This window comes from Amblyraja radiata, chromosome 7 (genome assembly GCF_010909765.2).
Source record: "Amblyraja radiata isolate CabotCenter1 chromosome 7, sAmbRad1.1.pri, whole genome shotgun sequence".
Classification (NCBI taxonomy): domain Eukaryota; kingdom Metazoa; phylum Chordata; class Chondrichthyes; order Rajiformes; family Rajidae; genus Amblyraja; species Amblyraja radiata.
Genome location: NC_045962.1, coordinates 48,934,994 through 48,952,067, shown reverse-complemented (window position 1 = coordinate 48,952,067; position 17,074 = coordinate 48,934,994). Strand labels below are relative to the sequence as shown.

Below are 17,074 nucleotides of genomic sequence, written 5' to 3'. Positions count from 1 at the left end.
TCCATTTCCTCCATAGATGCTGCCTGATTTAATGTCATAGAGTGTGGAAACAGGCCCTTTGGCCCAACTTGCCCACACTGACCAGCATGTCCCATCTACACTTGTCCCACCTGCCTGCACTTGGTCCATATCCCTCCAAACCTGTCCTGTTCATGTACCTGTCTAATTGTTTCTTAAACATTGCAATCGTTGCAAAAGTTGCTACCTTCACCTGCTATGTTTGTCCAGCATTTTGTGTCTTGCTCAAGGTTCTGTCAACCAGTTTCTTGTGTCTCAACAATATCAACTATTGTGGGAGCCAGGAATGAGGTTAGCTGGTCAACCAGGTCATCAGTGCGATTGGAGTCAAGGATCATGGTGTATAAATTATGGACACTCAAAATAGAGATCTCCAACTTAATTTAATGATTTATAAAATAATTTAATTAACACAAAATAGTGATTTCAATATATTGTGGCAGGAGGACAGGTCAATGAATAAAACTTTGACAGGAACGTGTATGTTTGATGCCAAGCAATATTTATTTACACAGAAGGCAACCAACAGCTAAAACATATTGTCAAGAAACGTGATGGAGGGCAAAGCACATGCAAAGGATGTTTTTTTGTGCTGTCTTGGTCAAGCCAAGTCTTCTGGCTGCTCATATGACGTAGTAATAAAGAAAATAATGAAGAAGCATGTTTGTTCCAATCATTAGTCAATTATTTTATTGATGACCCTGTTCAGCTGTTGCTTTGGAGTAATAAGCACAACATTATTGCTAGTTATTTTGTCACAAAATAATCATAAATGGATTTTCAATACAAATGTTCATGAATTCCTGATGAAAAGGTTTCACTGCAGATAATAATGCTTGTCCAAACTGGATACATGTTCAAGTGATTGGCTAGTATCAACAATTACAGTCAAATGTGTTGTAGAGAATGCTCATTTGTATTGTCTCTATTTATGTGTTTGGCAATGTGGGCAGTTGACGACAGTGGCACACAACTTATTTTGTTGGGGCTCAGATAGACGACTTATAACAAACATCCTGTGAGCATGTTCCATGTTAGATCTCATGCAGGTTCATCAGCTCCATTTCTTACAGTAGAGAGGAAAGATCTGAGGGGAAACCTGCATTTTCAATAAATTAATTGAATATCGCTTTCAAGCTATGTCCTCTGTTTTTCATTTTATTAATGTTTGACAAAAGTCAGGCATCCACAAAGATCCTTTACTACTCCTACCTGTCCAACTAGGTTCTCTCTCCCTTTGGTCATCTATTACTTTCTCCTCCTCCACCCCTGCCCCTCCCTCCCCCTTATATCATCTTCCCAAGACCCTGGTTCCATCTGCCCTTCACCCACATACCTATCCACCTCGGTTTTCTCCTGTGACCTGCCTTTCCTATACCCTTACCCTTCTGGATTCATCTGCCCTACATCACTTTCTTATGTGGTTCCACTTATCACTTTCCAGCTTATCTGTTCCTTCCTCCTGCAAACTAGCTCCATCCACCTTTTTTCTTTCTTTATTTGTTCCACCTATTGCATACCAGTCTGTGTCTCTAAACCCCCTCCAAACCTGGCTATATTGGCCTATCATCCCTCTCTTATCCAGGTCCACATCACCTTCCAGCCTGAATTTCTATCCTCTCCTTCCCCACCTGGTTCTGTCCGCCCATCATACGGTGGGTTTGCTGGGTTCAACCTATCTCCTGTCACCTACTCTCATCCTTTGTTTTCATTTATTTATACTAACTATCTCCTCTTTACATTCTTGGTCATGGTACAGGAATGCTTTCCCTATACATCAACCATCTTTCTGCCTTCACAGATGCTGCTGGAATTTCTGAGAGTCTAGCAATTATTTTCGTTTGCCCCAGATTCTAGCATCTGCAGCCTCTTGTGAATTCACAGATGTTCAGTCCTTTGGCAATTGTGACAGTGCATAAGGGAGTGAATGTGGCTTAGTCCACTATCAAAACATTTCTGCAGCTGCTCTTGCTATTTTCTGAGGAATTCTCAGTGCCCCATCAGGAATCTACTTTGAGGGCAAATGTAGAACGGGTTGCTTTACACTCACTGAGGTGGTCCAGATGGAATCCACATATTTTGTGTGCATCACCAGTCTAGAATTTTTAAGCTTTCTTAATTTGGATTTCTCTTTGTTCCTCCTTAAGTACAAGACCAGTAAAGAAGGAAGTTCAATGGGTATCGCCATATCTCAGGCGGCAATGTTGGCACATTGTCATGTCCTTAGTCAAAGCTGTAGATACAATGAAGGTGAGTTGGTTGTGCTAAAGAGATCTTTAGTTGAAAGCCTTTTTGCTCGGTACACTTATCTGACGTAATTGCAGCACCCATTTTTATCGAGATTGATCTATTTCTTCAGACATTGCTGCCCCTGCTGCATCACTAAAGCTCCATGCAAGATATTAAATATTTGCACTGACCTTTTGGGATATATTGTTTCCTGTCATTTTAAGGCTTTAAGGTCCATTATTATATTGGCAGACATTAGATCACCCAGCACGGAGTTGGAAGATAAGTTTGGACCTTGCTGTGTGTTTCAACACCACTTTAGTTAATGGTTTCAGCTGGTAAACCAACAAAAGAAGCTCAAAGTGTGAGACACTGCTACATAATTTGTGTTTCCATGTGCCCCACATTGTTGTTGATTCTGCAGGGTGTTTGAAATAATGAGTAGTAATATTTTTAAATGAGATTTTCTAGAGCTTTATGGCTCATACATTAATGAATTTGATGTAGTAAAATAACGTATCATTAAACTAAAGAAGAATGATAAGTAGATCAGCAGCTGTGGTCTTCAAATTCATATCGATGACTCATCAGTTAAATTTATTTTCAAATTAAGATGCTTTTAAGCTATTAAAACAAAGTTTTGAAGTGTAATTGATTGCACATACTGAACAAGGTTGTAAAACATCACTTAATTCTATGACAATAAAGTACAACAAACTTGTCAGAGTAGTTGCATTGCAAACTACAGCCAAGTTGTTGGTTGATGGTTGATGTGAACATAGTGGGATAAAGGGCTGCTTCTGTGCTGTATCATGTGAGTTCCTACATAATATATTCTGCATTTGTCTTTCAGGGGAGACATTAACAAACGTTTTGGATTTTAAAAGGGATGCTGGACTGTGGCATGGCGTTTTAACTGTAAGTCAATATTTCAATGATACTTCATTGTCACGTATCTATGTACAATTAAATTATTTTACATACAATTCAGTAACAATCTTACTTTTAGTAACAATTAGGCCCAATCATACTTAAATACAAGAGTGTAAGATGTTAGATTAAACTGAGGCAGTGTACAACTATCACCACATTTCCAGTGCCATCTTGTAACATTCAAGCCATTTGGAGCAGCGCCTGATCTAATCAAGCCCCCGGATGCTGTAGAGCAGGGGTGTCAAACTACCGGCCCGTGAAGGGGTCCAATCCAGCCCGCGGGATGATTTTGGGGGGGGGAAGTATCAGCAAGGATCGGCGCGGACTTTCCCGGAGACGCGCCCGGAGCTTCAGCTGCGGGCGCAGCATGGACTCTCGGCGCGGAGCGGGTGAGACCTCGCTGGAGGGGAGCGCTCCGTTACGCTGGCCCGCGGCAGCCGGCAGCCGGCAGTCTGAAGCCGCAGTCTGCAGTACTCCAGCTGGTGCGGCGTCTACAGCCCGGGGTCCCTTGTGGAGGACCCGGGGGGAAGAAGAAGCTTCCACCGCCGGCCCGCGGCCGTCTTCTACCGCGGGTGCGGCATGGACTTACCATCTCCCCTGGAGGGGAGCTTCGACCGCCGGCCCTGCAGACTGCGGTGCTTCTGGCTGCGGCACGGCAGGTACTTTAAAACTTTGACCGCCGGCCTGCGGCTTACACCAGCCTGAAGCCGCGGTCTCTGGTTGGGAAGAGCCGATCCTGGACTCACCCCTTGACTTTGACTTTGTCCCTTACCATCTGGACGCCCGCAGCAACGGCTGTGGAGGGTGGTGGTCCCGACCACGGGGGGAAATGGAGGAGGACTGGCCAAGCTCTGTGCCTTCCACCACAGTGATGAATGCTGTGGTGGATGTTTGTGTAAATCTTTTATTGTGGTTGTGTTCTTTATTACTGTACCGCTGCTGGCAACCCAAATTCCACCGACCTTGGTTGTGTGGCAATTAAATTATATCTATCTATCTATCTATCTATCTATCTATCTATGACCTTTTTATTATGTATCAGTACGGCAGCTGCTCTCTCTCGCCGCTCTCTCTCTCGCTGGTCTCTCCCACCGCCGTCCGTCTGTGCCACCTGCTGCACCGACAGGGGCGCTCCCGTCTTCCTCTCCATGATTAGCCAACAGTTGCCAACCGGTATCAAACAGACAAGATGGTGGCGCTGAGTTCCGCTTGGCCTTGGGCTGCCTGACTGACGTTCACGCGTGCACTACTGACCCGGCCCGCAGGAAGTCGCATTTTGCCCTATCGGCCCGTGACCTAAAATGAGTTTGACACCCCTGCTGTTGAGCCTCCAGTGGCCCACTCTGCCGATACCTCAATCCGTACACATCAACCCATGAACACGGTGTACCATGCCTCACACAGCCAACACTCAACCTCTGGGCTGGGGTCTTACCACCCGCAGCTGATCTTGAAAAACACAGAGTGCTTCCAAGAGCATGGGAGGTAAGACAGCAGCCCACTCACCGGCACCGTTGTTTTACCCCATCCACCGTATTATCTCCATGTTTGACATTGAGGGACAAAGACAGTTTGGTTTTCAATGTATAGTTAATGAATGTGTCTGTTTACAATCTAAGCTTGGTTATCTAGTTAAATAGTTCCTGCATTGTTTCCTATCTACAATACCTGTCTATTAATCTTTACTCTAGTTTTAATCACAATTTAATTATGCTTCATTCTGGAAAAGTTAGTTGAATCAGTTGGGTTAAATAGATAAAGCCACTGTTATAAATAGAACTGCTGTTACATTTTCCACCATTCAAACAACCCACATTTAAGTCAAGAAAATATTACGTACTGTTTTCCATTAATATAGTCATCAATTATGAAGTCACCACTTAGTGTGTCAGCTATTTTAAGCGGCCACAATTGCTAAGTTGTAATTAGCTATTATACTAAGTTGGCTAATACTTGAATTTGTTTGGAAAAAAAAGTGTGCTTTATGAAAATGTGAGAAAGGAAAGCAGGTAAGCTTTAAATAGGTTTTTTAAATTAGTCATTTGCAAAAAAATGATATAATTTGATGATATTTGCAAACCTTAACCAGCTACGAGTCTTCATGATTTAAATCATTCTTCCAGACCGAGTTAAATAATGTTATGTGAGAGTTTGCGTAGAGTTTGCAATTGAAACACTTTCTTTTGTTCTCCTTACAATCAACCTCTATTTAGCAAACAAATCATGTTTGCATAAATGCACTTCCTTTAACTCGGCTGAAGTTGGTGCACATTCAAGCATCTATATTCTAAAGCCATTTAGATTATTTTTAAATAAACATCTCAAGATATTTTCTCTTTGTTCTGATATAGGACAGATTAACTTTATTTCCATTTATTTATCTATTCACGATAAGTTCAAATAATGATAGCCTAATTCTCAGAAATCCTGGTTGATGGGCTGGAAGCTGTTTCCTTCCAAGGTAATTGTTTTGGTGTTGCCTTGTTTATTTCAGGGAAGGTAGTTAATTATAGGATATTACTCCTTATCTTCACCCCCTTCACCCCCTCCATAACACAGTGGTCAACCTGAGGAGCACCTTCAGCAACAGACTGGTTCCACCAAGATGCAGCATAGAACGCCACAGGAGATCCTTTTTCCCTGTCGCTATCAAACTGTACAACTCCTTCCCCCTTCTGTCATGGGGTAGACTGACTCCCCTTACCCTCCCAATCCTTGCACATCCCCAATCCTGAATGCTCCACTCGTCACTTTAATTTCATGTTTCATGTATCTTGTTGTGTTTGATGACTGTTTGCAGACCAACTTCCCTCCTGGGATAAATAAGGTTCTGTTGTATCGTATCTTGTGCCCCATGAGCCTCCTCTTTATCCTAGCTTATTCCATGCAATCTTTCATTTTTTATTGGTAGTACACCAACATATTGTATAATCCAACCATATTTATTGTTTCAGTCATGACTTTTTTTCAATTGTATTTCATCATGTATTACTTTCACAGTGCATGATGTGGATATTGAGAATTATCCTGTTTTTTTTAGTGAATTGGATGATCACATTAGAAGGAGCAATATTTTTCCTAACATGATTAGATGACTCTTTTAAATATAGATCTTATCGGTTTCATGCTACTTTATTTTATCTACTTTAAATATTGGTAAACCCCATCTTCACTGATTTGTGATCTGTTCTATTTTTAGAATTACAGGTCCATATGTCAAAGCCATGTCAGTAGAATTTAATATTGAATACTTGAGCAACGTTCAAAAACTCAGTATTTTCTCCTTAGAGCAAGCTATTATTATCCATATGTAATTTGTGTGTCAATTGAATAATGTCTGACTGTATTGGCATTGAAGTCATTAACAGCTTTTGTTAGACTGATGAATATTACTTGTTTTCTTCCTAGTTGTTGCTTGTCTTTCAAGGTTTCCTGCTATTATCATCTCCCATTCATACTATATGCACCTCTATCTTGAGTACCTACTTCTCTGCTCTGGTCAGAAGAAAATGTAAACAATTCAAAATGCCACAAATTTAAAGTAGGCCATTTAGAGTTATGCAGTGTGGAAACAGGCCCTTTGGCCCCACTTGCCCATGCTGACCAAAATGCCCCATCTGTGCTAGTCCCACCCGCCTGCGTTTGGCCCATATCCCCAAAACCTATCCTCTATGGACTTGTCTAAATGTTTCTTAAATGTTGCAGTAGTGCCTGCCGCAATACCTCCTCCGGCAGCTCATTCCATATACCTACCATACTTTGTGTAAAAAGCAACCTGCTCCTCAGATTCCGATTACATCCACCCCCCCCCCCCCCCCCCTCACCTTAAACATATGTCCTCTGGTTCTTGATTCCCCAACTCTGGGTAGAACACTCTGTGGAATTCCCCTCTCTATTCCTCTCATGATCTTATACACATCTATAAGATATTATAGATATTATATCATCCTTCTGTGCTCGAAGGAATAAAGTCCTAGCCTGCTCAACCTCTCCCGAAAGCTCAGACCCTTGAGTCCTTGCAACATCCTCATAAATCTTTTCTGCATCCTTTCCAGCTTAACAACATCTTTACTATAACACAGTGACCAAAACAGGACACAATATTCTAAATATGACCTTGCCAATGTTTTGTACAACTGTGACATGACATCCCAACTACTATACTCAATACTCAAGACTGATGAAGGCCAATGCATCAAAAGCCTTCTTGACCACCCTATCTACTTGTGATGCCACTTTCAAGGAACTATGTACCTGCACTCCTGAATCCCTTGCCCATCTTCCATGTCTCCACATAGAGTGAACGATTTGATTCCAGGTGGGCCCCATTTTATCTCTGGTTACCCTTTTCCCCTTAATGTACATAAAATCTCTAGGGATTATCCTTAATATTATCTGACCAAACCATCTCCTGTCCCTGAAGACATACACAAAATGCTGGAGTAACTCAGCGGGACAGGCAGCATCTCTGGAGAGAAGGAATGGGTGACGTTTTAGGTATAGACCATTCTACAGTCGCGCCCTGAAATGTCACCCATTCCTTCTCTCCAGAGATGCTACCTGTCCTGCTGAGTTACTCCAGCATTTTATATCTATCTTTGGTGTAAAAACCAGCATCCGCAGTTCCTTCCGACTTATTTCCTATCCCCGTTTTGCCTTCCTTTTTTTAGCAGAAGTAACGTATTTCTTTAATTAAGCATTGATGCAAAGAATTGTATGCCACCGAAACAAGTTTCACTTGCGTTATTCAAGCTGCTTGTTAAAACTAGTAACCTGATGTAGGAACCTGGTTGGGTGTGGATATCACATTACAGAACTGACTAGAAAGTTGATGAAGTTTTGAATTATTGATCATCTTAATTTATATTATATACTAGACCAAGTGCAGACCCGTTGGGTCTGTTCCCCCAACGTGCGGTTGTGGGGGGGAGGCGGCATGCAGCGTCACACACTAACTATCTCCCCCCCCCCCCCGCACTCACGCTAATTACCCCCCTTGATATTATATTAATATTATTAATTTGCTCCTTTTACCCCATAACCACCCTATCTACTGATGCATAGCCCCCAACTTGCAGTCACATCTAGAGAGAGGGGAAGGGGGGGGCGGGGATAGAGAGTGAGGGCAGAGAGAGAAGGGGCAGAGACAGGGAGAGAGAGAGAGAGACACAGAGAGAGGGGCAAGAGGGATAGGGGGGTGGGGAGGAGGAGAAGAGGGAGGGTGGGTGAGGGGGGAAAGGTGGGGGAGGAGGGGAGGAGAGAGAGAGGGTGAGAGTGAAGGGGAGAGAGGGCGTGCTGAGAGGGGGGTGAGGGGAGAGGTGGGGAGCAGGGAGGGGAAGGGAGGGTGGAGGGAAGAGGGTAGGGGGTGTGGAGGGGAGGGGGTTGAGGGAGGGAGGGTGGGGGAGGGGAGGAGGGGAGAGAGAGGGCGGGGAGAGGGGGAGGAGCGAGGGGGGAGGGGGGGAGAGAGAGGGTGTGCTGAGAGGGGGGTGAAGTGTGGGGAGGGAGAGAGGTGGGGAGTGGGGGAGGGGGAAGAGGGGGGGGAGGAGGAAGAGGGGGGGGGGAGGAGGAAGAGGGGGGGGGAGGAGGAAGAGGGGGGGGGAGGAGGAAGAGGGGGGGGGAGGAGGAAGAGGGGGGGGAGGAGGAAGAGGGGGGGGGAGGAGGAAGAGGGGGGGGAGGAGGAAGAGGGGGGGGGGAGGAGGAAGAGGGGGGGGGAGGAAGAGGGGGGGGAAGAGAGAGAGTGCCTTTTTACTTCAACCCAAACAACCATTTGCAGGCAGTGCTTTTTTTACCTCTAACCATATTTTCATTTTCAAACCAAATTAAGGGTACTCACAGTGCTGTAGACATTTGTCAGTGTAATTCAAAGCTCTGATTGAGGCACACCACTTGCAGAGACTGATTGAGGCACACCACTTCCTGGTTTTATAGTCCCTCCCCCTCCCTCCAGCGGGGGCAGCAGAGAGAATGGGGAATGTTGTAAAAACATTAATATCTCTGTCAATTTTCATCGACGGGAAAAATCCTCGGCACACATGCGGCGGAGGGGGGCTCTGAGCGAGGTGGCCAAAAATGACGTCCGTAGGTGGCGGCGTACTCTCGGAAACCGCAGCACAGAAAGCCAAAACCGGTCAAGAACAGAGTTTTAGTAATATAGATTATAGCTAAAATATAATTGCATCACAATGTCAATTTAACCCGTCAAAATGATCAACTTTGCCCTTATCCGTTGTTAATGGCCAATAATTTTGTTGTCATCTAATAACATGCGGAATTTGAGGTGTCACAGATACCAATATTTCATGTTATCTTGTTAACAGAGCATCATGAACAGAATGCATGTGATCAGCATTCCCTATGCTTTAATGAAAGTGAATCCTCTTTCTTGGATACAGAAAGTTTGTGCGTACAAAGGTAAGGTAACGGCAATTTTGGAAGAAATTTAATAAGAAAATGTTATTCAGGTCAATGCAAATTCAGTTTGTCAGCTGTGGACAGTTGTATCTTTTCATAGTCTAATTTCCACATTGTAAATTCTAAATTTTACGTATGACCCCTTCCATCTTGCGTATTACAATATGGAAGGCTATTTGGCTCATCAGATCTGTGCCAGCTCCCAAAAAACAATCCCATCAATCCCATTCCACCTTTCTATCAGCACATCTTTGGGATGTGAGACAGGGCAAAACACTGAAAGGAAACCTATACCGTCTCGGGAATCTGCAAACACCATTTAGACAGCAGCTGAGACCAAATTGAACCAGAGTCACTTGGCAACACTAATTGTGGAACTGCAGCCCTACCTTTCATCATGTCATTTTAATACTTCATTTACTACTTCATGCAGTTTTATTGTCAGCTTTATGTCGGGTTTTGGAAAGCCTAGTTATGGTTTTTTTTTGTTGTGCTCTAAGCAATCCCAGCGAACAGCCACTGCTGCAGTATGTGCATTGACAATCTACTTCCCTATTAAAATAATCTGATTTTCTAAAATTATATTCAAGGAATTTAGTACCAACAGTGTGTAAAATAAACTGCTTTATTTCCTAACAGCTCACATTGCTGTGGTGAAGTCTCGGGACATGCATTGGGCCCTCTTAGCTCAGCGGGATCAGAGAGATGTAAGCCTCAGCTCACTGCGGATGTTGATTGTAGCAGATGGTGCAAACCCATGTAAGTATATAGTTAGTTGGCTGTCCTTTATTTGTCCCTACTTTCTGGCTTTTGGTGACCATTGCAACTTGCATCCTACTGCATCACCTTCCAACACAATTTTATTTTGTCTCCATCCTTGAAGCAAAAGTAACTTCCTCTATGTGACATAACTGTATTTTCAACTTCCCACGTATGGATAACTCAACTATTGGTCGTTGAATATTCATCGTATGACATTTCTTCCAAAAAATCAATCTGTGGTCTTTCTCATTACGAGCGTAATGCAATTTATCTCAACCAACCTGCAATTTATCTCAACCAACAAAGACACAGATTTGTAATCGTGGTCATCTACCTGAGATCTGAATGGATAACGTTGCATATTCTAAACTTTGCCAAACCTACCCAACTACTTCAGGTTTGTCCTTGGTCCTTTTACAAGGAAAATCCTTGTTTTTCTCGATCATGAATAAGCTATAAACCCTTATTCATGGAGATCTGTAGGATCTCCACAGGATATATAGGAGATTTATCTATCATGGAGATCTACAGGACTTATTGTTTACAGACATTGATATTATTGGTTCCTCTGTCTGCTTTTACCTCCATGCTTTCTTCCCACTGCCTTAGACTGATTTTTTTGTTTGCCTTGTGTCTCTTCGGTTTCCACTTATGCCCCACTGAAGCTCATCTTCACAAGGCTTGCATCATGCTCATTTAACCTGTAGTCCATGTAGGTGATGAGTGATCAACTCATCTCCAAACTATCCGTCTCTGTAAATGATTCCTTCCTTAGGTACAAACTGCAACCTCCTTAGTGAATGTGTCATTATATTTCTCCTTCCATAAATTTAAGATAATTTAAAACTCTGCTGACGTCTTAACCCACTTAAAATTCTACTCACATCTGTCATTACATGTCTGTTTTGTTACCCAAGGACTGAAAAAAATGTCTTGTTCTTTTATTTAACTGATCACCATATCATTTCCCACATATACAATTCCTCTTCCCTGCAACTCAGTTGTATTGATCATATGAATATGTTTCAATTGCATATTTCAAATTCAATTGGATTGTTTACAATAAACCAACCTGTCAAATTCACAAATGCATAGCATAAGTCATCAAGCTCCTCTTCATTCTATTCGAAGCTCTATACAGCTTAATGGAAGGATAGCACTTCCCTTATTTATGCTTTGTACTGAGAAGTAAGCAGGTTGCTCTCAATCACATTTGCTATCTGCTAGAAATGCTCAAAATGGCATAAGGTGCTTATTGTTTTTTAACCCCTATCCCCTCTCCAATTTCTCTTCTCAAAATGAGCTATCTGATTGACACTTGGCACCGTCATTTAATGGCCAGGCTTGGATGAGGAAATGCGTGTCTGGGGTCAATGCTTAATGAACTTATGCATTCACTGTATTATACTCCTTATTCATGACTTTCCTGCATAATGCATTGTAGATAACATTGAAGCTACTCACTAAGTCCTGGTTACCTATTATTTGCTCAATATTAATGATTCTTTAATTTCAAAAAAGCGATTTTTCCTGAAAGTATTATATTATTGCAGGGTCGATATCATCATGTGATGCTTTTGTGAATGTGTTTCAATCACGTGGCTTGCGACCTGAGGTGATCTGCCCATGTGCTAGCTCATCAGAAGCTCTGACGGTGGCTATTCGCAGGTATGATACTCTCTTCAGAATCAGAATCCTGGGATTTATTGGATCTTCATCTTCCAGAGTGTGTAGAAGTTTCTTAATTATTTTGCCAACGGGTTGTGTACCTGTAGTGTATATTTTGTGAATCTTTTGAAGCATTGTATGCAGCAGTATTGCAATCAATATTCTTATTTTATTTGGAGATGCAGCAGCAAGATTTATAACAATATTTGTTTAACTTTGCTTAGCAAGGCAGGATAAAACTAACTATTGTTTCAATCCTTCCTGCTTTTGGCTGTAAAACAATACAAAAGTGGGAGAAATAAAGGAAAATATTTATAAATCTGTTCACGCTTGTGTTAATTGCCTCACAGTTCAAAATGGACAAAATTAAATTATATTTACTCCGTTTCAAGTTCCGAGGCAGAGCAGAGCGACAGCAGAACAGTTTAAAAAGGAGCCTTTGGGATAGCTGAGGAAGTCAGTTTCGAGCACAGATGCAAAGCAGCATTGGGACAATTTAAAAAGGAGCCACTTGATTGGCCCATTGAGAGGCGCAGCAGTGGATAAGAAAGGAAGATAGAGCAGAGCAACGTATTGGGAGAGGTGTTTGAGGGTAAGTGCTGAGGCTATGGCTTGTGAGGCTTTGACGAATAGGTTGAGGGCGAAATAAGGTGAAGTCTATTTTTCACAAACCCCTCATGGTAGTGCAAAGAAAATAACAGTTAGGACATTGTATGTTGTTCCTTCACGATGTGAGAGATCAGAGAGAGTTCCAGTGTCCCTGAGAATTACTTCCGTGGGAAGTGTGTCCAGCTGCAGCTCCTGACTAACTGCTTGAGTTGTGGTTGGATCACCTTGGATTTGTCTGGGAGTATAAGAGCATCATAGATGGGAGGTACAGTGAGATGGTCACACCTACGGTGCACGCAGAAAGTAGATGGATGACCACCAGGAAAGGGAGGTGGCAAAGAATGCAGGAATACCCTGCTGTGACCATTCCGATCCAAAACATGTTTACACATCTGGAATCCCTATGGGAAGGGTGAAGGCAGACAGAGACTCAGTAGTTAGAGGAACAGACAGGAGCTTTTGTGACTGCAAGTGAAACTCCTAGATGGTGTGTTGCCTTCCTGATGCCAGGGTCCAGGGTTCTTAGAGTGGCTCCAGAGCATTCGCGAGGAGGAGGGTAAGCAGCAAGAAGTCATGCACATTGGCAAAGGGATGAGGTCCCTCAGAGGCAATATAAGGAGTTGAGCTTAAGGTTAATAAGCAAGAGATGGAGGAACAGATAAGGGAAGGTAAGGGAATGTTGGACTACCAAAGAGGTTGTAAAGTATTGAAGACTGAGGGAACTGATGGAAGTATATAAAATTACGCGGCATAGGTAGGGTAGACAGTCAGAATCTTTACCCAAGGGGGGAAATTTCAAAGATTAGAGTGCATAGCTTTAAGTTGAGAGAGGATACTTTAAGGGAGATGTGTGGAGCAATTTCTTTGCAGAGAGTGATGGGTGCTTGGAACACTCTGCCAGGATGGTGGTGGAGGCAGATATAATGGTGACATTTAGGAGGCTTATTGATAGGCATATGTCTATGCAGGGAATGGAAGCATATGGGTTAAGTGCAGGCAGAGGCAAAGAGTTTAATGTGGCATCATGTTCAGCCTGAACATTGTGAAGCAAAGAGCTGTGCTGTACCATTCCATGTTCTATGTTGTTAAAGGATTAAAGATAAATAATTATGTGAAACACCCAGTGACTCTAGCTTTTTCTCCCCCATTGCAGACCTGGCAACTTAGGAGGACATTTTTCAGGGAAGATGGTGCTGTCTATGAATGGTTTGAGTTATGGTGTAATACGTATGGATACAGAAGAAAAGCTCTCTGTTCTGACCGTCCAAGATGTGGGTGCTGTTATGCCTGGAGGTAGATTTGCCTTGTTTGTTAAATTAATTAATATTAATGGTGCTTCCTGCAGAAACGAGCACAATAAAAACCTATTTGAACATGCAACAAATATTTGCTTGTTTTAAAAAGAATTTTGTTGCTAGCAACTTGCTTGATTGCCAACCATCCTTTTCTGTCCTGGCTCCTGTTCTCTCCCATGGTTCTCCTCTTCCCCTTTTCAGTTCATTACTTAACCCACTTTTTGCCTCACCCACCGTCTCATTGATGTAATCTCTCCTGATTGCTCACCAAGAACCACATAGTCTTAAGATCTAGCCCGGTCATTCCTCTTTCTCCCCGTTTCCTTCGGACAGAAGATGCAGAAGCTTGAGAGCATGCATCACCAGAAACAATTTCTCCCCCTCTCGTCATACAGACCAATTCTCCTCTACCTGGGGGCATTGGGCGTGTATAGAAGTGTTGAACTGTAATGCTGAGAACTATATTCTGCACTCTACCTATTATACTTGTTTGGTTTGTTTATATTTAAGTGTAGTATTATTTGATTGGATCACACCTAAAACAAAGTTTTTCCCTGTATTTCGGTACAGGTGACAACAATAAACCTACAGGTCCCACAGCCCACCCCTCATGTCAAAAGTCAAGAGTGTTGTTGTTATATGTCGTATAACAGAACAATGAAATTGTTCATTGACAGGTCTCTGATGATGCTGGCTGCCTTTTTGAGGCAGCAACTCCAGTAGATCCCTTCGATGGTGGGGAGGTCAGTACCTATGATGTACTGGGCAGTGTTCAGCACTTTTTGCTATCTTCTTTGTTCCTGGGCATTTGAATTTCTGGACCAGGCCGTGATACAACCAGTCAATATGCTCTCTCCTATACCTCTGTCGAAGTTCAAGAGAGTATTCGTCAACATACTGAATCTCCTCAATCTTCTAAGGAAGTAGAAGCATTGATGGGCTTTATTTATGATTGCATCAATATGCTGGATTCAGGACAGATCTTCATAGATATGCATGCCCAGGAATTTGATATCTTTGACTCTTTCCACCACCATCCCATTGATGAAGACAGGTTTGTGGATCTTCGGCCTTTCTCTTCTAAAGTCAACAATCAGTTCCTTGATTTTACTGATGTTGTTCTGGTATCATTCAGTTGGTTGATCGATCTCCCTCCTATACTCTGACTCGTCGTCATCCGTAATTCGTCCAACAACGGTGGTGTCATTGGCGAATTTAAAGATGGAATTAGAACTGTGTCCGGCTATATGGTCATGGGTATAGAGTGAGTAGAGCAGGGGGTTGAGCACACAACCTTGAAGTGCTCCTGTGCTGATGGTTATCGAGCTGGAAGTTTGCTGCTATTTGTACTGATTGTGTTCGGTTGATGAGGAAGTCGAGGATCCAGTTGTAGAGGGAGTCACTTTCTGGAGGTGCTGCTGCGGCAGTCGCCTTCCGGAGGTGCCGCTGAGCAGCCGAGGCTGGAGCCTCGCGAGTCGACGAAGCCTGCGGTCAAAGGTCTCTGAGTCTGCAGAGCCCGTGGCTGGGGCCTGGGTCGGCGCCACGGAGAAATCCAGAGAGGACTCGGTGGCGACAGTGAAGAGGTTGGTGCGGCGGTCGATGATGGCGCCAACCAATAGACTAGGACAGACATGTGGAAGTGAGGATGCCGCTGATGGGGGAAGGAACAATGGAGGACCTGCCGTGGGGGGGCCACCGTGAGGGAGGGAGAAGAACAATGGACCACGGAGGACCCGGCGTGGGGGGGGATCACCGTGAGGAGGATGGGGGGAGAATAAGGGGCAACTTTGTAAGTGCCCTTTATGGGCGACTATTTGCATTCCTTGGGTATGCAAGCAAAGAATTTCACTGTGCTTGTCACACATGACAATGTATTCAATTCAATTAAATGAGCAGTGACCCAGTTCCCTGAGCTTGGTAACCATTTGGAGGGGATGATGTTAAACACTTAGCTCTAGTCTATGAAAGCTTAGCTGTAGTCTATGACGTATGTAATTTTATTGCCCAAGTGGTCCAGTTCAGAATGTTGAGCCAGCGGGATCGCATCCACAAAAACTACTGTAATTTGGTCCACATATGTTTTGAGAAACTGGAAACCATCTGTAACTGATGGTATACCTGGTCATGTTCTTAAAACCTGCGCAGACCAACTGGCTGGAGTTTTTGCGGACATCTCAACCTTTCATTACTGACAAAGGACAAAGGGACAAGGACAAAGGACATTTATTTGTCACGTACACCAATTGGTGTAGTGAAATTTGTCTTGCAACTGTACTGACGTCTGAGGTTCCCTCCTGCTTTAAGATGGCATCAATAATATTTTTAACATTTTCACAATTAAAAGCGTGCATCATTTTGGCTGTATGTTTGACAGTTTTTCTCCTCTTCTCGTAACCTAGCAACCCTGCAGGTTCCATAGTAAATCGCTTGTACCTCCTTTTTAGGATCTTAACATGGTTCTGTTCTTCTGTCCTTAAAATTAGACCATCTTTACCCTGTTTTCTTTTGCACTCTGCACCCTTTATAAATTGAAAATTACAAGCTTTTTATCACTAATTCCATTACCTATTCTAGAAATTTGTGAATCTATTTTCTACTTTTAAAGTTGTTCAAAATTAATGTAAATTGCACTTTAAAAAAATATATAGTTTCACTGTATACAAATTCATCTGATACGCACCAGTCCAATTTACTTGTGCCTGATCAGTAGGATATAGTTCGTGACCACACTTTCCCCAGTATTACCCTCGGCTCATTGGTAACAATCTTACTTCTTATGGTTTCAACAAGCGAAAACTTCATATTTGAGCACACATGTAGACTGGTAGTTAAATACAGTACTGAAGGCATACTGCACTTATGAAGGTGTCATTATTCAGACATGTAGATGTACCTCAGATCGATATAAGTATTCCATGTCATTACCAAGTTCATCCAATGCTTTAACTTTGACCCTTCTGCTAAATCATTAAAACATGTTGCCTGTTGTATATCTTAATGCTATTATGGCTTTTATCTCTGTGTGAAAAAAAAGCTTGACTACATTACAAAATCATGGTTTCTTTCAGTGCAATTAATTGAATATTCGGGGAGTGAAAGTCTTTTTCTTTCCAAATAGTTGATATTCCGCAACAGCACCCACAGTTGAG

At 42.8% G+C, this 17,074-nt stretch overlaps 1 protein-coding gene across 3 annotated transcripts in view; it reads left to right on the top strand.

The window, feature by feature from the left end:
- LOC116975383 (disco-interacting protein 2 homolog A-like) overlaps positions 1 to 17,074 on the top strand; it is a 246,159-nt gene that overhangs the window by 173,590 nt on the left and 55,495 nt on the right. For all 3 annotated transcript variants that reach the window (XM_033024428.1, XM_033024427.1, XM_033024429.1), the window contains exons 13-18: positions 2,166 to 2,268; positions 3,101 to 3,165; positions 9,498 to 9,591; positions 10,231 to 10,350; positions 11,907 to 12,021; positions 13,784 to 13,923. In XM_033024428.1, coding sequence (XP_032880319.1) covers positions 2,166 to 2,268; positions 3,101 to 3,165; positions 9,498 to 9,591; positions 10,231 to 10,350; positions 11,907 to 12,021; positions 13,784 to 13,923 — 637 coding nt within the window. The remainder of the gene's footprint in view (positions 1 to 2,165; positions 2,269 to 3,100; positions 3,166 to 9,497; positions 9,592 to 10,230; positions 10,351 to 11,906; positions 12,022 to 13,783; positions 13,924 to 17,074) is intronic.